This window comes from Semicossyphus pulcher, unplaced genomic scaffold (assembly GCF_022749685.1).
Source record: "Semicossyphus pulcher isolate SPU_LCO1_2020_fin unplaced genomic scaffold, fSemPul1.0.p SCAF_2, whole genome shotgun sequence".
Taxonomy (NCBI): domain Eukaryota; kingdom Metazoa; phylum Chordata; class Actinopteri; order Labriformes; family Labridae; genus Semicossyphus; species Semicossyphus pulcher.
In genome coordinates this window covers 21,875,591-21,899,448 of record NW_027211693.1, presented here as the reverse complement: position 1 = coordinate 21,899,448, position 23,858 = coordinate 21,875,591, and the positions used below count along the sequence as shown (strand labels likewise).

General features: G+C 43.4%; 2 protein-coding genes across 2 annotated transcripts; one reads left to right on the top strand and one right to left on the bottom strand.

The window, feature by feature from the left end:
- The first annotated feature begins 1,557 nt into the window (after positions 1-1,557).
- On the top strand, positions 1,558-5,775 carry LOC138598622 (uncharacterized). The gene is made up of 2 exons (XM_069670444.1): positions 1,558-2,594; positions 5,244-5,775. Exons 1-2 carry the CDS (start codon positions 1,645-1,647, stop codon positions 5,479-5,481), a joined length of 1,188 nt encoding a protein of 395 aa, XP_069526545.1. The 5' UTR covers positions 1,558-1,644; the 3' UTR covers positions 5,482-5,775.
- Positions 5,644-23,296, bottom strand: mapk9 (mitogen-activated protein kinase 9). The gene is made up of 12 exons (XM_069670443.1): positions 23,146-23,296; positions 16,857-17,003; positions 16,370-16,499; positions 15,522-15,580; positions 15,154-15,292; positions 13,728-13,893; positions 11,125-11,196; positions 9,557-9,739; positions 9,059-9,183; positions 8,907-8,970; positions 7,851-7,922; positions 5,644-7,717 (listed from the first exon to the last, which is right to left on the bottom strand). Exons 2-12 carry the CDS (start codon positions 16,970-16,972, stop codon positions 7,581-7,583), a joined length of 1,263 nt encoding a protein of 420 aa, XP_069526544.1. The 5' UTR covers positions 16,973-17,003; positions 23,146-23,296; the 3' UTR covers positions 5,644-7,580.
- Between the last annotated feature and the right edge of the window lie 562 nt (positions 23,297-23,858).

The window sequence follows — 23,858 nt, the reverse complement described above, 5'->3', positions numbered from 1 at the left end:
AGCCTTGAAGGGTGCAGGGTGATTTACATAGGGCAGATAAGAGAAGAGTTTTATCAGTGTAGATGGACAACTGGCTGATTAAAGTGGCCGTGAAGAATGAAGTTTGAGGGGCGTCCTTGGTTTGTGAAGAACTGCAGTGACAGTTCACGGCTCTCGTGCAAGACTTTTTTCTTAAGAATATAGAAATGTGTCTCAGAATGAAGCACCGGCAGGCAGCACGTGTGGTTTAAAACTGTTTGCTGGATGTAACTTATTCTATTCTGTGTGCAGCTGTTTGAACGGAGGTGATTTAAGGACAGGGCCCGTGTGGCTGTTTCCTCTGAACGAGAAGAGGTGCCTCTGATAGTGGTTCCTGCATGGCATCACACTAATGAGGGAGTCCTTCACTAATAAATAGGCCTCACCTGATTCTTTATAGTACAACTAACTCTCTCCACAACATAAACATGGGCCTTTGATTTGGAATTAAAAAAAGCACAAGGAGGCAAACAGCTCAGATATTTACTAAGATGTTTAATAAAGGCATAACCGAGCACTAAATTAACACCTAATTGAATATTAAAGCTCTCAAATGTCATCTTTATAATGTCTAAAGTGATGTCAAGATGCCCCTCCCATTTGAAGTGGAGGCTTTTCTTAATGTTGTCTACAGCTCCACCTTGTGGTGTTAAGACACCAGTGAGGACTGTCGTGAGTGAGTGTCTGCAGCTTATTTCTTTCACTTCAGATTCCTCCCATCATCTCTTTGCGTCCTTCGCTTGGACCCCTTAAAAAACACACACACACTCTCCTAAACATCAGGTTCCTCTCTTGCATACAGAGGAAGCTAAATCCTCAGCCTGCGTGATTTGATAACACCAGGTGACACTTTCTGATTTGCTGCCTGGCTGCTGTTTTTGTAAAAGCGGTTCCCTGGTTTGGTGCCGAGCAGCTCTCAGTGATAAATGCTCTGCAGCAGAGTTTATGGGGTGAACTCTGTCTACAGGACAAGCACTTGGCGGTTAACACAGCTTACAGTGTTGATGTAGAAAGAGTGCATTAAAGCAGACCAAGAAAAAAATCAATGACTCTGCAGGCAGCATGTCCTAAAAGTCAAAGCACTGTAGCATTCCTTTAAATATTTACCTGTTTTTATTACACCAAATCTTGAATCTGAGGATGCTAATCACACTGCACAAATCAGTGCAGATTATGGGGTTCATTGTGCGCGTGCACACTTGCACCCATGGCCGCTGTCTATTTCTGTGGGTGCAGTTATGTGTGACTGTCTTTTGGAATGAGCCAGACTATATTACACCCTGGTCCCTCCCTCAGAAGCTGTGCTAAAGTAACAGCTGATGTCAGTCCTGCTTAAAGACACACACACACATGCACACGCATGCACACACACACACACACACACACACGTAGACTACAACCTGTCTACCATTAGGCAGCAGCTTCAAGGGCACAGCTGAAAGCAGCCAAAGGGGAGGAGGACTCATACACCTTCCTCTCCCAGCAACACCTCAGCACTTGGCACAGACTCCTCAGCACGCTCACAGATCCACAATCCAAGGCTCCAATCCCAAACTAACAGCAAGCAGAGGAGGGGAGGGTGGTTATCTGAGGCTCTCAGCACCCCCATGTGTGCCTGGTTGGATCATGGAGCTGCACTGTCTTCCCACTGAGACCCCCACCACAGCCAGCTCCTGCTCCACGGACCCCCTGTACGACAACTGCCCACCTTTCGCCCAGCGAGGGAGGGCCAGGGAGAAGGAAATGGAGAGTAGGGTTGTGTGCCCGGCTGTAACTAGACTCCCGGGTCCCTGCAGCCTTCAGCCTGGTCTGGCCCCAGCTGTGGCTGAGGTTCCCACACTGGTCGGTGGGGGACGAGGGACTGGCGCCTGGCCAGATCACAGCTACTGCAGCTGGAGAGGAGGCCTGGGAAGAGCGGGCTGGGAAGCAGAGCTAGATCCAGGCATGAACAGAGCGAGAGGAGGAGACAGAGGAGGAGAACAGGGAGGTAGCTGGGGAGTTCATCCCAACCACAGTCCCAATCCGTCTCAAAGCGAGGAGCACCGGAGCGCTCTGTCGCTGTATGATAACCTGCCTGAAGCTGTCACCCCTGAGAGCCTCCGAGAGGTCTTTGACATGGAGACAAGCTTTCCGGAGCCCCTGCAGGAGCAGATGTACCGGGCGTGGGCCCCCGAGCAGATCCAGGGACTGATGGAGGACGACAAGAGCACCTGGTCCTCCTGTGAGATCATCCTGCCTGAAACTGGTCCCAGTAACCAGGACTATAATCCAGACCAGGACGAGAAGCATGAACAGGAGCTAGAGCTGGACTCAGGGTCCTGTGGGTTCAAGCAGACGGACCCTGTGTCACCTCCTCAGCATCTTACAGGAAGCTGCCCCCAGCTATCCCAAACTGAGAGCCAGGTTTTGTGGCCCAATACTGAAGCCCAGCACCCAGAGGCTCCCTCCTGGTCTCCCAGGGTGCCCCCTCCTGTACCCCTGGCTGACCCCTCCGCCAGTGCCCTCCGCAGCCTCCTCACCAGCCTCCAACAGCAGATAGGGAGACAAAGGGAGGAGTACGAGGAGCGAATAATCGGGTAATGTTGCACAAACTACACCGTGCACATTATGATTCCACAGAGATTAGGCACACTGTGTAACGGACAAATGAAATGTTCTACATTTTATGCTCTGGCTTCAGTGTTACTCTTTCACTTCACTGACTTGCCTGTGAGATTTTTCCAGCCCTGGGTGTATTTCCAGTGAAGGGTCACAATGTTCCCGTGCCCAGAAAGTGTGTGTGTCCACTCAGCTGTGCTGCTCTGGTCACTGAGTTGACCCCGAGCTTCACCCTGTATCCTGTTTAGTTCTTAGCTTCCTTTACAAACCTCCCATGATGAGCTTTGTAGTTCCTATTTACATTTTACATTTCTGTTCAGTCTACTGTTCTATTTTAAAGTCTTGGATATAGTGTTTTTTGTCCACATTTTAAAAAGTTAATTTCACAATGTTTCCAGTTGGTTAAGATGCCTTTAGCTTTAATAGAAAGAAAACCCAGCCTGTGCGTCTGACCTATAGAAACAGCTCATGACACTGGAAAGAGAGCTAATTTAAGGGGCCATGCTGCTGACCTAGACACAACACATACCTCCTTTATTACTGATATAGATAGAGCAAGACTGTGTAAGGTCAGAGGTGCTGTTTGGCAAGTAGGAGAGGACATGACAATTCATCTAGCTGGAAATAGAGCATGAAAGGAGATGGATACATGGATCTAATTGTACAAGTTTTCTCAACAATTCCAACTATATCAAACCAACTAAAGCAATACACCATAAAATCCAGAATATAAGACCCAGTCTGTTTTTGGGGGTATCCCAGAGAGGAAGAGGTTTTCTATAGATATGTATTAATAAAAAATGTGTATACACATTATTTCAACACGATTTACATTTATTGTCATTTAAAACACACAGCCTACTATCTGTTTTTCACTATGTGGAGTTTGCAATCCTGCTAGCTACCGATGCTGTAGCTGGCAGCCTACGGTAAGGTTGATTGTAGTTAGGGTGGCGGCTGCACTGGCAATCATGACGGTGCATGCTGGTGTTGAAGCATTAGCAATAGGGATTAACGATATTGGATACTTTATTGGATATGCCGATATTTTCCAACCCTTTCGGTCAATTTCCGATATCGATATATTAGATCTATATTCTCCCCTGTTGTGGAATTGATGCCTACTCTTATTGTAGTGGCCCACTGGCAGATTCTTGAGATGGCTGATAAAATTTGTAGTGCTAAATGAATGAGATTTGGCCCCTCCTCACATGACCAATGCTGAACACAACCTTGCAAAACTGCCATACTGCAGACATCTCGCATCCTTCTTCACACTTGACGGACTAGATGCGGTGCGCGCACACTCGCGCAAAGTTAAAGTCATAGCAAAATATTGACAGAAAAATGGCATCTGTCGATGCTTCGTTTTCAAGCCATTATCTGCAGATAACGATAATGTGCCGGTAATATCACGCATCCCTAGTTAGCAACAATCACTTTAGTTTCCCTAGCTTAGAACAGCGAGGGAAATACAAAACAGCACTGCAGCATATTTTAAATAGCAGATGTTTTAGCAGCTTGGACCTAGAAACATATTAAGGCGGGGATGTGGAGTCACCACTTAAGGCTGCAGTAGGTAAGACGGAGAAGAGAGTGGACTTTGCTTCAAAATTTGAAAGATTACAACCTCCAGGTCCCTCCCCCTCTCTCTCCGCGGTGCTCAGTCCTGCCTCCAAAGCCCTCCCCACAGAGGAGGTTGTCATGCGCGCGCAGGCTAGTAACTACGGCAACTGAAGAAGCCAGACATACAATGGCGGACACACCGGTAAAAACGTGAAATGACAACAACACTCCGCCATGAAACAAGGCTAAACAACATAACATCACAGTAACCGCAGACATCTTAGCAATGTGGAGACATTTTTTGAAAACAAATACAGCAGAAATTAAGCTGGGGTAATTACCTGTCAAAACTGTCTAACTCAGCATCACTTTATAATCCTTTCGGTCCCGTAGCACTCTCCACCTCGGAAAAGCTGCTCCAATGTTTACTCTCGTTTTCGTTTCTGTCTCGGTCCAACTCTTTCTTTTTAGCTTGCCTTCTTCTCTTGTTTCTCCTTCAGTGTAGGCCGTAGCTGGCAGTCGCGATGGGCAGTTTTTCATTCTTGGTGGTTGTTTTTTAACCTTTGTGGACACAAACCGACTTGCTTAGCACAATGAAGAAATTGAGCTTGACCGTGTGAGCATGCGCAGAGGAGTGGTGCTGGGTAGCGTGGGATTGACAGCAGCCTGAGACACTGCTCGGCTCTGATTGGTTGATGTGTTTCGGGAGCGTTGAGTTCTTGCAAATGCCATTAGGAGCAGTAGGAGGAACCAGAGGAACAAACTTTTTTTCAGATTATCTCTCTCATGTACTACTGCATGTTTAAAGTGACAGTTTGAGCAAATATGACAAAAAGTTATTTTTAATAATGTTACCTACTACAGCTTTAACAACCGGGCAGCCACACCATCAAAAAATACCTCTCTGCATTTTATACTGGTATATTGGTCGCACCGGTATATAGTACGCAGCCCAGTTTTTCGATGACATTTTTTTTACAGTACATATACTGACCTCTCCTCTGATTGGTCTCCCTGTCATTTTAAAATTATTCTCTTTCCTTTCCTCTCTTCACCATTAGCCTAGAGCAAAGAAACGAGGAGCTGCAGGTAGAGGTCGTCCGGTTGAAAACAAACCTGGCACAGCAGCGGCACTGGTACCAGGTCGTCCAGGCGAAGATCGTGGAGTCTGAACGGGCCCGGACTGCCGCAGAACTACGTAACGCGACCCTGCAGAGGGAGATGGAGCAGTTCTTTGACACCTTCGGAGAGCTTAACAACGAGGCCAAGAAGACGGAGTGTATCGTTAAAAGCTTCTGAGAAAACAAAATAGGATGAGTGTGTTAGTATGGACAGTGTGTGCAAAGAGAAGGACAAATGGCACATGACCGGCTAGATTTCAAAATAAATTTGTCACCGTATATGCTGAATATTCACTTTCCTAACAGGAAGGTTTGAGTCATTGATGTGAGAAACATGAAAGAGAATGAATCACTGATGTCCACTTTATTAGTTTCATAAGGGCAGGAGGTGTTGGCCAAGTGATTATAATGTGGTGATTTCAATCACGCAGGACATCTCTGAAAATAAAAGGAGAAACAAACTGAACAAAAATGTGCGACTGACAGTGTTTATATATATACTGAAGCATTTTTTTTAACATGGTAAACACACAAGATGTCCTGAGCACTGTAGAGCTCAGTCCTTATCTGAATTTTTAGGAGTGAATGGGCCACTCCTCTGGTCGTTTAAGGCATGACTGAAAGAATAAGGTCATGGTTTATAAAAGGAAAATATAGTGTACAACATGGTGCTTCGAGTCCTCACTGACTCCATAGTGTCATATTTCTGCATGTCCGTCACACTGTGCAACCGGTTCTGCAAAAAGCAGCTCTGCAGTCCATTTCCAAGGTTCATCTTTTACGTTTCTGTCTTGAGTTCAGATTTTCATTCAGTCTCATTTTCAACCACCACATGTCCGCTTTCTGCCGAGGGCCCATCTCCCTCCTTAGGCGTTGCCTTTGTGACCAGGCGACTGCTGTCTTTAAGGATGATTCAAAGGAGATAATGAAGGAAAGCGCTGCACAGTACATTTTGATAACACACGCACACACACACAGGCTTACAAGGCTAAAAGAAAACAAAACAAAAAACAGCTGCATCAAAGAGGATTTCAGAACCAAGAACATCGAGGTACTGCGAGTGAAAGAACTGACCTGAACGTATTTCTCTGTATAACAAGAACTACAGTAACTCAGTGGCATCTGTAACGCCGTCATGCAGGATAAACACCACATTATTAGTTGTGTTTTAATGCCTTTACATTTTTTCTACTTGATGTCTGATTCATGATTGAGTTGGTTACTGTCTCAGTACTCATGGAATGGTTTAGAAAAAGAGCCGCCAATGCATTGATTTGTCGATGAAATGCTTTTACGAGAGGCCTCATTCACATGAGCCTCAATCTGATTGTGTGCAACACTTTGCAAGAACACAAAAATAAATACATGTATGTTTTGCAGGGTTTTGATCTTTTGATATACACAGTTAGTCAGTACCGTACGTCGGATGGGGGCGATTGCAATATGTGATTCTACAGATATGTTAACAAAAACAAGCACATCTCAACTATTACTAATGAAAGTCTACAGTCACTATGAGTGTCAGATCATCTTCTTTACATACAGTACATTATATCAGGAAATAAAAGTGTAACACTGCAACCACAGCTCCCTCTAGCTGTCAGGAGGAGAACCCAAAAATCACTCAAGCCAATTCATTTGAAATCACTGGAGATCTGCAACACCGTGAGCTAGCTAAGGGTGGATCATACATTTGATGAGCGTTTGATCGTCAGATGGACATCAGATGTTCAGAGCGATCGCTATATGGGAAGCTTTTGTTCGTATTGGCGTAACATGCACGAGAGCAGCAGGCAGCTGTGGTCTATGTTCAGTGCGTGTCTGCTCTGTTATGATTGCAATAACCTCTGATCTCAACTTAATATCTGCTAAAAAAATAAAACTATTAAAATACAGGCAACAGAACAAACAACCTACTCCTGGTAACCTGAAAATCAATATGGATGCATACATCATAGTTACTTGATTTAAACAATATCCACAAGCAGGAGAAAGATAAACCTTTGACCCAACGGACAGATAAGATAGCTTTGACAACTGGTCAGCGATCCAAAAGAAAGTCTGAAGTGTGAGAGGATCAACACGATCCACTGCAAGAAAGAAAATAGAAAAATAGACCTATTTATAGAGGTTAAAGAGAAAAATGAAACATAAGACGAAAAGGGATCAAATCAGGAAACAGGGAGTAAAGAGAAGAAAGAAAGTTGATGGTTGATACTTGGACATTTTAAATGGCAGGGGAGGACTCTGAGGCCGGCAGACACATAAGGACTGTGTTCACTGACTCTCGTCCAGGGGTCCTGTCAGCGTGTCGATGCTGCTGCTGTCTGTGTCCGAGGCCAAGGTTTGCTCCGTGGACATGGACGAGATGTCGTTGGCTGAGGAGGACTGGGAGGCTGACGCTGACACCACATCTAAAACATGACACACACAGCAGGAGATGCGAAACAAGGTGTGAGTTTCAGCTAGTCATGCTCCGAGACCGTCTCTACAGATTATTAAAGCCCTGCTTTGCAGATGATGAACGAACATGGTGCATCTACATACCTGAGCTATCTTCTTTCATCAGTCCATTCTTGTTCCTCTCTTCCCAGTCAATCACCTCTTCATAAATGAGTTCTGTAAAAGTCAACAGAAAGTGCATCATTGTGAACTCTGAATGTGCCTTGAAATGTAGAGAAAATGAAAGGTGGAAGTTGTTGCTTCATTGTTGTCTATAATCTTTGGTCCCAATATCAGTTATTAGACATGTCATTAATTCCTATTAGTCAAGGAGATGTCACACGAAGCACTTAAAACAAGTCAGTGGATTTGGAGAGAAATAATGTAATGTCATGTAATAGTAATCACTTCCTCATATAAAATGTTGGCACCAGGAATAGTTGCAGTTTTTACATAAGGGTTTGATAGCACACGGTTTTGATGGGCGGTGAGAGCTAGCATGGAGAGGGGAGGCTCTGGGATGCTAACTGTTGAGCCTCCCCGAGGTACTGTGGGCCTAACTTGACGACACACCGGCGAAGGGAGGTGCCCGCTTGATAACCCTTTTGATGTGCTGCCTCTCGCTGCCCATCTAACTACAAGTTTGAGTTGTGGGGGCCGTTAAAAGCCATGTGGTAGGGTAGGGTCGCCCGTACCCTAGCCTTAATCCCCCATCTTCCATACTCTCTCTTCCCTCAGGCTCAGCCTTCCCCATCTTGTTTCTAACACATCTCTCTCCAAAAACTCTTCTCTCTATTTTTCTCTTTTGTGCTTAATATATTATTGTAGATTCGTTGTTGTCAGTACCCGGAGCTTGCATGGCGGAGCATAAGTATTGGGATGAGGGCACACTGAGCGCTTATCCTTATCATTAGGGCACAAGAATCTTGTGTTTCATTCAAACTGTTAATTAGTCCAAATGTATGTTCTTCGCCAGTGTTCAGCACAAACACTGTAGAAATACTTGGTAGTCTTGGTTTTATTTTCATCTAAGTCAAACAGGAATACTATCCCGGCATCTGGACTTTAAGGGTCAAGTTTAGTTTCCTTTAGCTCAAATTAAATGGAGAGGGAGTCCAGCTGCACAGCCCACAGTTTTCCCTAGAGGGCAGTGCATCCTACCTTTCCACTGCTCAATGGTGTGCTCTCTCTCTTCCAGCTGCTTGTCTGAAATCTGGGGAGGGGGCTGTGAAACAAAGACAAACACACATCAGCAAGGTCACACATAGCTGCTGCATTCATTAAACACACCACCACTGGAACTGTGTCCTCACCGCATCAGCCTCTCCAGGGTCGTACCACACGTGAATGTACGGGTGATTGAGGGCTTCTTCTACGGAGATGCGGCATTCAGGATCAATGACCAGCATTTTGGACAGCAGGTCCCGTGCCTGACTTGCTGTTATGGCAACAGACAAAGAGCAGCGTTACTATGGAGAAAGCCCGATGACATCATTTCATTTAAGCTGTCTTGATGAGAACTGATTACTTCCCCTCACTGTGCTGGATAACATCTCTAGGAAAGTCAAGATTTGTTCTCTGGCTTCACTGATGTGAGGTCAAACTCTAAATGTCAAAGATTAGAGCAGAAAAACATCTGACCTGAACTTGTTATAAATGTCATATAAGAAATGATGTCTCGTTACATCACTAAAGCGCAGGCAAATCCCAAGTGTCCTTGGTAAGAGATTTTAAAAAATGGCAATCTCCTGAAGTATCTATGAAACTATATGACTTTCAAGGAAGTTGATACAAGTGTCAAAGTGTCTTACTCTTTAGTTTGTCATGTTCTGAGTCAGAAGGGAAAGCCCAGTCTGGGAACAGCTCGGCGAAGCTGACACCAGGATACTGCGGCTTGTTCATCACATAGTTCCTCACGGTCTCCATCAGTCGATTCATGAACTCCAGACTGGGCGTGCCCAGAACCTCAATCACCTTATTCCACTGGTCAATGTCTGCACAACGCGACGGTTAGGGAACACTCAGCACTCAACACTTTGCATAACACGGAGAAATATCTGCATGTTTACATGCTCAAAAAGACAGCATGCTGATTAGCATAAAGTATTTACCAATTTCACCATCTGAGCGTTGTATGTTAGCATGCTAATTAGCACTAAGGCTGAGGCAGATGACAATGTCATTAGTTTGCAGGTACCTGATCATAAAGTATCTGACAAATTTTAACCTGAAATGGTGCTCGTGAAAGAGGAATACCAAAGGACTACCGAAAACCCTGAAGGAAACGAGAATGTGTGTATCTCTGTAAAAAACATCAACATCACGGTCACAGTACTGTAACATACGTCATCTTTACACAATCACTCTAGCAGACAGTGAGTTATTTCAGTTAGTATGAAAAACAGACAGAGCGATTAACAGACCGGCAGTAAAAGGCTCCCTCCCTTTCTCTCCCCTATGAAAAGCAATCTACCCTGAATCACACTGCATCTTTTCTGCTCCTCAGGTGTAAACGCTCAGTGCCACTGAAAGGAGCTGCTGAAGTGATGACCAAACGTATTGGACACAGAATAAGAATATAAGTGCAAGTTAATTGAATTACTTCAATCTGATTTCCTCTATCAATTAAAGGGATTAAAGGTATCTGAAGTAAAACTCCACAGATCTGAGGAAGGCAGGGAGCACATTAAGATCTCTTTTTAAAGGAGCAAAGCTGGTGTTCTCTGTAATCGATAGAGGAAATAATATTTGAAACTAACACCATAGTTGTGGAGAACAAACAGCCTTATTCTACATTCCTACAACACCCAGCATACATTGCGCCCCTCCCTCTGACAGGAACAGCCCAGCGAGAGACACTGGAGTGAAGTACTACTGCAGGCAATGGCTCAGAGCGGTACAAAATCTCAAATACGACGAATATACTGGTGGATCGCCTAAAAAATCTTTGGGTCTGCAGTCGACATTTCAAACCTGACGATTCTGACATGACATCGGAGGCGGGCGTCCTAGATTGAGGAAGTGTAGTTTAGCGAGCTATCTGGCCTCCGCCAGATGACCCATTTTACGTAGTCTGGCGGAGGTTTTCCAGCGCCCACTGCAGAAGCGGATAGCGTCCTCCAAAGGCACAGAGCCAAATTGCATTTTTTCCTACCATAATGACACTAGCTCCTCATAACAGCATGATAGGACTGAGGTTGAAAATCTGAGAACTGGCTGGTTCCAATGGATTATGTTCATGTTTAACATGGAAGTTATTTGGAAGTATCTTATATGTCTGATGTCCCAAGGAGAAAATCGTCAAGATGAATGAGCTACTTTGTGCAGACAGAAGAAGCAGTATAAGTGACACAGTGACAGTGAGAACGGTGAAGGATACGGTCGGTGCCCTGGAAGATGACGCTGCCCTTCACCATCTCTCCCATGATACAGCCGACTGACCAGATGTCCACTGGGAACAGAGAACACGCAAGCAACAACCCATAAACACACACAGAAAAGATATTATAGAATCATCAAATCAACAACATGATATAAGACACGGGTTAGAATGACACATGATGAAGAACATGCACCGCGGTCTAACACTGGCTCTAGCTATTTCGGTCCGTCCTCCAGCTTTGGCCTGGTGCTTTCATCATATTCATCTTCAGGCTGGCTTTCTTTCACTCTCTGGCTCGGGAAGCAGACGCAGCCTTCCAGGCCTTTTCTCCTCGCCTCTGCAGCTCTGCTTATCAGTTTACACAGCTGTTGCTCTCTTTCCCTCACTTTCCCTGAGTGTGTGCTCGGCAGAGTGGGATGCAGTTTCTCTCTCCCTCTGAGTTGAGCGTGTAAATGGAGCAAACAGCCATTAACTCCTCTCTCCTCCCTCTATTTCAGACCACTGAAGTCGAAAAGGCTCCGATAATGTATCTAGATCATACAGACCAGTGTAGGTCAGGTCTGAAAATACAATGTATAAATCATTAATATAAATTTTGACAGGTTACACTGTTCACTGTGACGGCTCTGACGGGGAAAGTTACACTCTCGAGTGGGCAAAAAACCTTTCCTGTGAGGCCTGAAACATTAAAGTGTTCTGACTACTTCCTGTTCGTAATCCTACCTCTACTGATTATTAATGCATTAGCTTGGAGTAATCTCGGACCAGATATGCACAACTTCTCTGTTTTATAGGCAAATGATGCCTTTTTGTAGCACAGACTAACAGCTTTAGTTATTTCTTTATCTCAGTGAGTGGAAAAGACTCGTTGTAGACACGGACGCCTTCCTTTAGATTTTCCTCTTTGCAGTGAAATCAAGGTTCAAACATATTAATCAAACAAACATTTCTTATATCATTCAATCTAAAAGGGATATGTTCTTATTTTAAAAAAATCCTCAACATCCATGTCCCATGGGGATCTCCCGCCTCCACTTAGAGAAAACAACTGATAAGAGGCCGATGAGGAAGGATACAGCCCTTTCCCAGAAAAAGGACTTTGTGAGAGATAATTTCAGCCACTATGCAGCTGAGCGACCACAGGTCCACTGCAGCAGAGCAGTGGCATGATAAGGACATTCATAGTCATCAGAAAAAACAAATACACCTAAATTAAATATAGCTGCATGCCGTAATCATCATTAAAAACAGTCACAGCGTGCTGCCTGAGAGGTTTCCTGGTTTCTGAGACAAAAACACGTTAAAGTTATAATCTCTAAGATCTCTGTTTCGTTCTCTTTGGCGGCAACTATGGCGATAAACGGTAATTGCGGGAGCACACTTCCCAGATATCCAGACAGTGTCACATGTGTGACGTCCACGGTTGGCTCCGGTTGTAACTCTTGATTTTCCTCGCTGACGGTCGCTTTCCTTTTTAGACTGTTTGCCTTCATCTGAGCGACGAGTTTGTTTCTTTTTCTTTGGATTTTCACTTATTGTTGAAGTTGTATCTGTAGTCGTCGATCTTTTCTTTGTTTGTTCAGCCATAGTAGATTACTGTTTACTTGCAACACTTGCAGAGACCGGAAAAGCAGCCGCTTAGCTCCGCCTACCCTCTCTGGCAGACCAACCACTGCTGGCTGATGGAAAACACGTCCCTAACGGGGCGACGCTTGTGAATTTTTCTGCGAATATCATACCAGACACCCAGTCTGTAATACTGCAAATGCAAAGGCTTCCATCAGTGGGCCATAGGCTCAATCACCATTGTGTTACCTCATTCAGCGATAGATAGTGACTTAACAGACATTTATTTACATGAAAATCTTCGATCACTTTAAGCAGATAATAAAGATTAAAAAAAACAAACACAATAAATAATGATCCAGAGTGGTCCAGTATGGTTCCAGCACCTGGGGTGCTTGGATCCCAAATAACCAGCTCGAGTCTGACTGAAACAGGACCAAAGACTTGTGACTGTGCTCTTTAGGAAGTGCAATTATTATTGTTAACAGCCTGCACCATCTGTTCAGCTGTGTGATGCTCCTTTGCTCACTTAAATACTGCTGTGTGTTGTAAACAATAGAGTCTGTTAGACGGACTACGTAATGGTGTTTATTAATAACCTCATGCGTTCCTCTGCATTTCATGCTGTAATATGGTTTTTTTGTATACTAACAGACATGATTCATACATGTAAGATTCAAATAAGAATGATAAACCGATGTAAACAAATAAGGATGACTCATTCTCCCACAGAGAACTACAGCTTGTTTCCTTTGTGAGGGAGCATTGGACAGTTCCTCACAGAGCTGAATAATTGACTCAACAAAACATAAAGAATTTCATCTTTCTGTTGATCATTTTCTCACCGTAAAGGATGGAAATATCACATTGGTATTTAACGTCATGTTTATCAGTTATCACAAGCTTTGTTAATGCCATATTTCAAAATAATTGCACTAGGAAAGAGCAGTGTTGTATGACTTTAGCCCTTCATCTCTGCCTCGAAGCTCACACCAACATTTACATGTAAGAGACCGCTGCTTTGACGCCCTTACCATTCTCCTTGTACTTCATGCCCAGTATGACCTCTGGGGCTCGGTAGTATCGGGTCACCACGTAGGGGGTCATCATGAAGTTCGTGCAGGCTGTCCTGGCCAAGCCAAAATCCAAGATCTTTAGAGTGCAATCTGACTTCACCACAATATTACTGGGCTTCAGGTCCTGAGGGGAGAGACAATATATTAAGCTATAGAAACATACACACAAAGCCCTTACTCTTGATGTACAGAGTAAGGCTGGATGGTGTGCATGTTAAACTGTAGCATTGGACCAAAATGGTTAAGAGCCCCAGATACTCCCTGAGTGAAATATGTAATTTAAGAATAAAAGAAATGATGCTTTGCTCATTAAGAGCTCTTAAAACAATCATATCCACTTTAATAGTACTCATTTTCTAATGCTTAATTAAATGGCTGATTAGTTAGTTTATTTATACCAGCTAAGAATCTGATGTCAGGTGAAAAACATCCCAACAATGACAAAGTGTTCTCCAGGGTGTGTAAGTGTACTGTCACATTATTGTTGGGTGTGGTAACAGGTCTAACAACCAGAGACTGTATGAAAAGATGGACGACATGACAGCTCCCTTAAAGTGAAGCCAAAACATTTTGGGCGCCCCCTGCTGACTGGCTGCATTATAGGTCATAAAGCCCGCCTCCTCCATGTTAACAGGTGGGACATGAGTCAAACTATAAAATCAAAATACATGTCAAAAACATGTTTCTCAAACATGGTTTCTGTCATTATAGTTAGTTCTTATCATGCTGATTTACGTCCAAGTGTTCCTTTTTCTGATAAGTTTATTTTAAATTAGTTATTTGATGCTGTCAAAATGATGATTGACAGCTCTGTTGACAAATTCGGCTCCTGCAGCCGATCTGTTCCGGGTGAGCAGAGCGGAGGACGATCCGCAAGTGGAAACGTAACTAAAACAATCAGTACAGTCATTGAAGTTTCCATACCTGTGAAAATTAACCTCAGACCGACACAGAGAAGCTGTTCTGCTGTTAAACACGCCGGTGTGCGGGATCCTTGCTGTTTTTTCGGTAAGTTAAGTGTGTGTTGGGGTTAGCGGAAGTGGCTACGGCCGCTTCACTCACAGATCTCTACTGCGCAGTCTCTGGCTCCATATGACGTCACCATCAAGATGGCAGCGCCTATCACAGGGGCTATTTTGGCATCAATTTCGTACAATGGGAGCAGATGGAGACGCGTTGTCAATCTATATATACAGTCATTGGCAACAACACATGCCTCTGACTGCACCCAGCAATGACGTAACAAACTTGAAATTTGTAACCAGAGAGAGGAGTGAAAAGCTGCTGATACTGAATCACTCTTAAAGATATGTCTGCAGTGTGGAAACATTATTTGTCTGCCTTATTAGCGTATTTAGTGGTTAATCACTGCTTGTCCTGTTACCCTGTGGATGATGCCCGCAGAGTGCAGGTGCCTGATGCCACAGAGGATCTGATAGAGCAGATAGGACATCCTCTCATGGTCCAGGTCCATGTGGATCACCTGACATAGGCTGGCATCCATCAACTCCATGACCAGATACCTGACAGTCACAGCACAGAGTTAAAAAGGAGTTCATAAACAGAGATGAACACAAAGGATCATTAAAGCAGAGAAGCATATAACAGCACCGCAGTGCAGTAGAGGATGTTGACAGGTAGATGATGGATGCTGGTAGATGGACGAAAACACAGAGAAAAAAAAACAACTTCAGCTAAAATCTCTGAATTGAGTAGATTGTTAGAGCCAAAAACCACTCCACTGCCACTCACAGGTCCTGGAACTCCTCCAGGGACTTCTGAGGCGTGAACACATTGATCAGACGGATGATCTGCAGGCAGAGAGACAGGCCATTAGTCCACTCTGCTACTCTCCCATCTACATCCGCTTTACTGTGAAGAGCTAACCGACGGAGGACAGAGAGCTCAGCGGGTTGGTCGAGATTATCTCGCTGTGCGCTATAACATTCACATTGCAGTGAGCTTTTTTTCTCAGGTTTATACTTTATTTATTTATTCTTTAAAGACATTAAAAGTCTGTCAGCTGTTTAAACCACCAAGTATGATTTATTTCATTAAACAGTTTTACCTCAAAGGGTAGGAAAGAGAGCTGACATTACAAGTACAGTTTTCAAGCTGTCTCTTTGTTGCTGTGATGGTTCTGCTTGTTTACACTGAGACCATTATCGTGCTTCCAACGGGCTGTAAGTGATGGGGAACAATATCCACCCAACTCGTTCTGTGCAAAAATACATCTCCAAACTATAGCTGAGGCCAACATGAAGCCTCAAATGTCTGAGTCAATCAAATAAAGTGGGTATCCTCCACAGTTACATTGATTTAAGTTAAAAAGTCTCTCTGTGTGTTACTGTCCCTCAACGGCAGCTGCTCAGCGAAACACTGTCGAGGGAAACACAAAGAGGGATTTATGAACTAAACACTTTGGATGACAGCCACTTGATTTGTGCGACTAAGACTGTTGAAATCTTACATGAGCAGCACATAAACTTTGTAATATGCTTTTGCACAAGTTGTAGTCCCCCACGACTTACACTGGAAACATGTTAGCTCAAGAGAGAATAAAAAAATGCGAACATGTCCTTTAAATCTTTAAGTCTTACATTTTTGTGGTTGACACATTTGAGCAGCACCAGCTCCCTGTAGGCACGCTTAGCATGGGTCTGATTCTGGAAGGGCCGACACAGCTTTTTCACCGCCACAGGTATACCAAGGACTGTATCTAGAGCAGAGCTGGTCAAACAGTGCACAGACAGAGGAGGGAACAGACAGAAGCAAAGGTCGTCAAGGAGCTGCAGACCAAAGAAAACAGCTAGGTATTCATCTCATGTCATTTATCTTTAAAAGTACTCCTCAATCTGAGAGCTACTCAAATCTGCCTTTAAAGGGTTGTTTTCAACTTGGCTAGTAGCTATTGGAGACCTCACTTTGGATTTACGTGCTAGACAGACAGACTGACTAACCAACATTGCCATAAAAGGCAAAACTTTATTGTAGCCCTGCAGGAACCGACATGTTTATCTAATTGGTTGGAAGTCAGGATATTAACACCCTGGGAAGGTGACACAATAACAATATGCAGCCTCTCACCAGACGATGCCCTGGGCTCCGGAGCCGATGGCGCGGAGCTGCTGGTAGCGCTTGAGTACCGTGAAGGTGGAGTCTCCCACCTGAACGCTGTAGAACTGGCCCTCCGACTCACTCATCCTGCTGAACAGTCAGGACCACCAGCACTGTCTGCACGAGGCCAACGAAACACACACATAGAGTGGAAACGATAGATTAACACCAAAAAGCCCGACATTCAACGACTTCATTCAAAGCATAAAATCTCTGAACGCAGAATTGTAGACAAGTTAAAGAGCATTAATAAGCCGACATCGTGTGTTTACACCTTTAAAAGGAAAGTGAATTCTTCTTCTTCTTCTTTTCAGCCCATTTATTAACTGAGATGAGCCAAATGGAAGATCCTAATATGGTTCTCTCAGTTAGTACCTGGCATCACTTCCTTCATTTTCTGCCCAGTCTAAAGCCAAGCATCCCTCACTGCTCTCTACCCAGTTTGTTCATCTGACAGAGGTAACAGTGTGTCGGAGCTGAAGTCGTGCCTGTAAATGTGTCTGTGTGTGTGTGCAGTGCAGAACAGAGGCAGATGACAGCTTGGAGTTCCTCAGGCTCTCACTGCCATCTCTAAACTCATGCTGACACGCTCATGCTCACTAAACACATCATACATAACACACACACACACAGTGATGCAGGCGAGCGTTGGGCTAAAGCATATCCATTAGTCTTTGATCTGCGTCCAGCTACATGTTAGCAGACGCTAACATTTGATGTGTTTGTGTTTTGATTGAAAAATATGTCTGTTATCATCGATTCCTCAGGCAGGAAGTGGAGGAGTATTATTCTTGGCCGGGGTTTGTGTGTGTATGTGTGGGCGAGGACACACAATTATGTAGCTATGCAACGGCGAGCAGTCACGGCTGTTTGTCATTCCTTCAGAAAACAGCCACAGGTTAAACAGAGTCTGATATTGTAACCTTTTCTCTTTGACAGGCAACACGGACGCCGGCACTCGCTGGATTTTACGGTCAAAGAGACCAAAAAAGGAAGATGCAGCAGGGGAGACGTAATGATCGAACAGAGACTGAAATCACCTCAAGCTGAGTGAACTGTAGATACTCAGTCTCAGCCTTGACACTGTGACAGCTCAATAAAGAGCTGCAGTGAGCTTCATCAGTAAGTAAAGGACCAGCTGTCAGCTGACCCACTGTGTCTGCCCTGGAGTAGAGAGATGGAAACATGATGGTCATAGTTTGTGGCCTTTTTTCTGTCATAAAACTATAAATGGTTTATGATTGGTGATTAGAGAGCAAAAAATCTGTTGTTGCAGGCTTAAAGTGGTCATCTCGAAGATTTCAGTTTCGTTCTCTTTGGCGGCACCTATGGCAATAAACAGTAGCTGTGGGAGCACACTTCCCAGATATCCAGACAGTGTTGCATGTGTGACCTCGCTGACGGTCGCTTTCCTTTTCAGACTGTTTGCCTTCATCTGAGCGTCAAATTTGCTTCTTTTTCTTTGGATTTTCACTTATTTTTGAAGTTGTATCTGTAGTCATCCATCTTTTCTTTGTTTGTTCAGCCATAGTAGATTACTGTTTACGCGCAACACTCGCGGTAAAGCAGCCGCTTAGCTCCGCCTACCCTCTCTGGCAGACCAACCACTGCTGGCTGATGGAAAACGTGTCACTAACTGGGCACTGCCAGTGATTTTTTTTGTGAAAGTGGCCACAGACACCCAGTCTGTAATAATACTATATACTGCAAATGCAAAGGCTTTCATTAGTGGGCCATAGGCTCAATCACCATCGTGTTACCTCATTCAGCGATAGATAGTGACGTAACAGAAATGTATTTAAATGAAAATCTTTGAGATTACTACTTTAACAAGCTGAACATTTAACAAAAACACAAGCCCTAAAACAAAAGGCAACTGAATAAAAGGCTGGAAATATATCATATATTTCCAGCTCCATCCACCAGTCAGTTTAGAAGTGAAGAAGTCTTTTGGATGAGAGATGACAGAACTTCAACCGAGTCCAGCTGCCTTTTGGATTAAGCTTCGCATTACCTTGACCTGGATGACTGAGAACCTTCACAGACACGAGCCCTAAAAGTTGAGGGATTTTAGAGTAATGTGATAGATAACATAACTATAACTGGTGCATTCTTTTCTTCATTCTGAATGCATAAATCAATCCACTATAAAAATGATACAATGGAAATGGAAAATGGCAAAAGTGAGAATAATAAACGACCACTCTGAATCACTCTTTTTATCATGTTTATCATTGTGCAGTGAACTCCACCATCTTCCTTCAGCTTCAGTCCTCTTTACACAGTTCTTGTTAGATTCATTAAAAATGATTTAAAAACAGATTAATGAACCTCCCAAAGTCTCTTATCAACCCTCTTTAAACAAACACATTAGCATGTGCAACCACTCATATACAAACCCATCATCTTTCCCTCATCTTCACTTCATTTTCATGATAACAGCAGAGATTTCCTTTGTTATTTCCAGCATCTCGTTGTGGTATTTCCCACAGTGTTTGGGGATGTCTCATGCCTTTGTGTTATCTAATCCCACAGAGTCTCTGCTTGTCATCTTGTTTTCTTATTTATTCCTATTCTGGATTGTTCTGAATTGTTTCTCTCCTTTGTTCTTGTCTCCCTGGACTTACAATATTTTCCCTTTTCTGTGTTGCTTTAAATGCACAAACACTGACTAAAATATGCCTTCAGATGTAGTAGGTGTGGGTCTGCCACAGCGCTGTTACTCAGAAAGAAAAATGAATCCTTCTCATCTCTATCTACCTTCTTCCTCTGCCTCCACAGCTTTTTCTCCTCCTTCTCACATGTGCGTCCAGCTGGCTCTCTCACTACACCCAAGGGGAGGGCTGCAGAGACCTTTACTTCCTTTCCGCTTCTCTCACTCTTTCCATTTTCCTCGGCTTTGTCTCTCTTTGTCGTTACTTTACACTCCTGACATTTCCTCACTCCGCTGACCTTTTCTGATGTACTTCCATCATCCCTGTGGCCTCCTTAAAGATATTCCTACTGAAGGACTTGACAGATATATTTTTTAAGGATACTTTGAACAAGAGAGCAGAGCTTTTCCCCATTGTTCACAGACTTGTTTAAAATGCAGGTGCAGCAAAAATATCATGCTAAGCTAGTCTGTGCTAAATTAGAATGATAATAATGTTTCCTTTGATCAGCAGCAAAGATTCCAGTCCACCAAATGTGAACACTTTGTGCAGAAAATATCCGGCTACAACCTTTCCTCTGAGAAATCTAAAGGCTATTTAAGCGCTGAAGCTGCTTACAGAGGCGCTTTGACATTTTTCTCAACGTCTGGCGCACTGATTCACAACACACACATCAAGCTAAAGAGCACAATGAAGGGGCCATTAATCATAACCCCAAAAAAAACTTCAGCAGTCGAAAGAGTGAATGTACAATCCTTCACCTGCTGCCAAGCTAGGCACAACTATAGGTTTTATGTAGAGTCGACTCAGCACAAATGTACAGACACTGACAGGTAACACCTGAAGTGAGGTGAACACTACATGAAATCTGAGGAAGTCACAGTGAAAAGCAAGACGCCTGTAACACTCCAAACGGCAGACGGAGAGGAACTTCAAATTCGAAGGGGATTCAGGTGAGTGTAGGTGAAAGTTACTGTCCCAAAGGGGAAATCACTGCCAGTGCATGTCGGCACCCAGTGGGACACATCAAAGACTAGAAGATTTAACAAGCTGAACTTATTCCACCATTTTTATGCAGTGATTATAATATAAGTCATATATTTACAATCACACGGCTTGATCTCAGTAATGACCACATCATGATGCAGCTAATACAGCAAGACATTTATCAAAAACACATCATTTACTGAAGAACATCAGACCAATAAAATGGAAATACCATAAAGAAACACTCATCAATCAGAAAGCCGACAACCCACGGTACCATAATGGTCTTTGGCATCAACAACTAATTATCCGAAACACAATCAGTCATTATATCAACATATCACTGATAGATGTTTCTTCTGAGGAGGCTGTAATTAACCAGACCCCGCCTGCCAAACATCATTAAGGCTACATGCAAGAGCACTTTCACTGCAAATACAGCATCCCAGTGTAATGTGCTCTCTCATCTTATTCCTGAACTTAAGAAGATAACTGAAGTTCCTGGAGATGGTAAATCCTCATTATGATTAAGAGTTTGAGTCATTTTGCAGGTGTATTTTATCCAAAGTGATTTATATTTCCCATATTCACCGCTCTAGAGGAATTTGGGGGGTCAGTATCCTACTTAAGGACACTTTGCCACGTGGACAAAGCTTGCCAGGAGTCAAACAACCAACCCTACAATTAGGGCTATGACAATATCGTTAAAACAATATGAAAATGTCTGTCGTATGTGTTATTCTAGTCTCTATCGTGATGTCACAAAACCAACGGCTGAACTGCTTTACGGCAAGTTTTACGTCATTTTGACAACGCTTTACGTTCTAATCCTTGCACGTGGGAGTGAACTTGGAGAGAAGAGAGAGACACGCTTAACACGGACAATAACGTGTAGAAAAGGACCCAGGCTCAGCCCAAACAAAAACGGAAACTCACTACTTTTTATTTGTCAAATATTGAATTTACAGAGGGTTATCCAAAAATAGGCTTTACCATGTGGTTATTTCATATAGACTAATTATTTATTAAGTTACCAGAAAACATGATGTATCGTGATATATATCGTTATCGAGATATGAAAAAGTCCTATATTGTGATAAAGGATTTTGGCCATATTGCCCAGCCCTACCTACAATTATGGACCAACCAAGATACCAAGTGAGCTAACCAAAACCAATCAAAATAGTTATTTTATTTTCTTTCACTGCAAATTAAAGACCTTACACGTGCACGTACCAGCATTCAAGTACCAAACAGACAGACAGAAAACAGAACAGTTAAACTATCCATAGGCCTCTTTATGTCAACATATTAAATATGTGTGTGTACACAAAGTATGGTCAGAGACTGTGCAGAATGTATTGCACTGCTCTGATTATTTGTCCTTCCTTATTATTTAGAATAAACATGAATGCAAAGATGTCATGCAAGTTTAATGTTCTCTTTCCCTTGTCCCCTAAAATCCACTTTGTAAAAGGCATGTGATTTATTTCTACAATTTCAACACTGTTCTTATCTAGGACTTGATTAGAGACGTGACCTTGCCGCATACATCACAATCCTCAAAGCTCATCATGACTACTGTCCAGTCGAGTCCAGGCCAGTCAAGCCTTCGGGTCTGGTGTGGCCTTGGCTCTCGGTTGGCAGCTGGATGGGAGTCAGTGAGCTGGCTATGATATCAGATTAGCATGGCCTGAAGACTCAGCATCTCATCCTGATGTGGCAGAGTTACAAAACACACAGGGGCGAGTACAAATGTAGGCTGCACTAGAGATGTCTGCTGAAACTGTGCACTGGTCTCCTGAAGAGGATGATGAAGGATTTGTTAATGGAAAAAAAATGCCAGTGACAAATGTGTTTCTATTAACATGCTTCTTAAAGCATGTCATGGCCATCATATCATGTACTGTTAATATATGTATGATGCCACTGTGATGTTAGCTCAAACAGCCAATGCCAACCTGTTTATGCTTTGACATGCTCCACACTGTAGACATGACATGACTGATCCCGTGTACACATGCAGCCTGATGCGTTGACAAGTTGAAACTTGTCTCTGACATACCACGCCAAATAAACTAGATGGAAGTGAAATATAGCACTAGCGTCAGCTTTCAGCACATCTCCACCTGTTTTCGTGGTAACTACGGTGACGGATTGAAGAAATGAGCTCACTCGGCCCACATTAATGTCATTCATTGAGCTGGGGTGACGTCATCGTAGGTCAATGAATACGATATGAACACTAAGTGACAACCATGTGTTATTACATAGGTGTAACACATGGATAGTGATTGCCATACGCAGTTTGCCCACTCTAAAATACACACATACACACACTCGGAGGTATGAAGTCACCAGTGTGTGACACACACACACCGCGGCCGTAGCAGCGCCGGCACTCACTGGTTTTCACAGTCAGAAATCATCGCTTCGCACAGTCTAAGTCTCTAACAAAAACGCAGATTAAATTCGTTTGGTGGGTTACAAAGTTACCCAGGCCTACACTATCAGTCTTTTTCACTTCTGTCGGCAGCACTGCGGAAGTCGGGCCGGGCTGAACTGAAACCTCTGACTGACCAACGGACAGCAGAGAAGGCGGCAGCAGCGAGACCTACCTTCTCCCGTCGCCGCTCCCAGGGCACTCCCATGCATCGAAAACACAAATAAAACTCTCTCTTCGGCTGTCAGACACAACCTGGACTAGGAAAAGTTTGTGTGAAAGGACTGTCACGACAGAGAAACCTTCCTTCAGCTCATAGGCTAACTCCAGCAGCAGCACGGAGGGACGGGTGCGGAGGAAGAGAACGCCACAACAAGCAGACAGCGAGCATGCGGATGACGTCATCACGTATAGTTTACGTGGGCGCAAACTTTTTTCTTCTCAAAAACTTTAAGGAAAAACTTCTTGTTCTGCATACTATCGATTAACATATCTGTATATAAATAAGTACAAATTATTGTTTGAGTGAGTTTTACTCATAACGTCCTGCATTCAAAATACATAACGCATATTAAGGCTTAGCTTATTGTATTATATGAACTCATTTATTTACATTAAAATAATATTTAAAGTTTAAGCAGGTAGAATGGAAGCTTATTCTTGAATATTTGGCTCTTTGATGCCTCATAATTTCCAATCTCATAACATTTATCGTATAATAATCTGCCTAACTGCTGTACTTAAATATCTACAGTAGTTACTGATCTAACCCCATTTTATGCATTATGTCTATACATTACAAAGCATTAAATGGGACTAAACTGAACAAGACTGAATAAATGGCCATGGAGGCTTTGTGCCACCTACAGACAAAAAAAGTTATAAAGC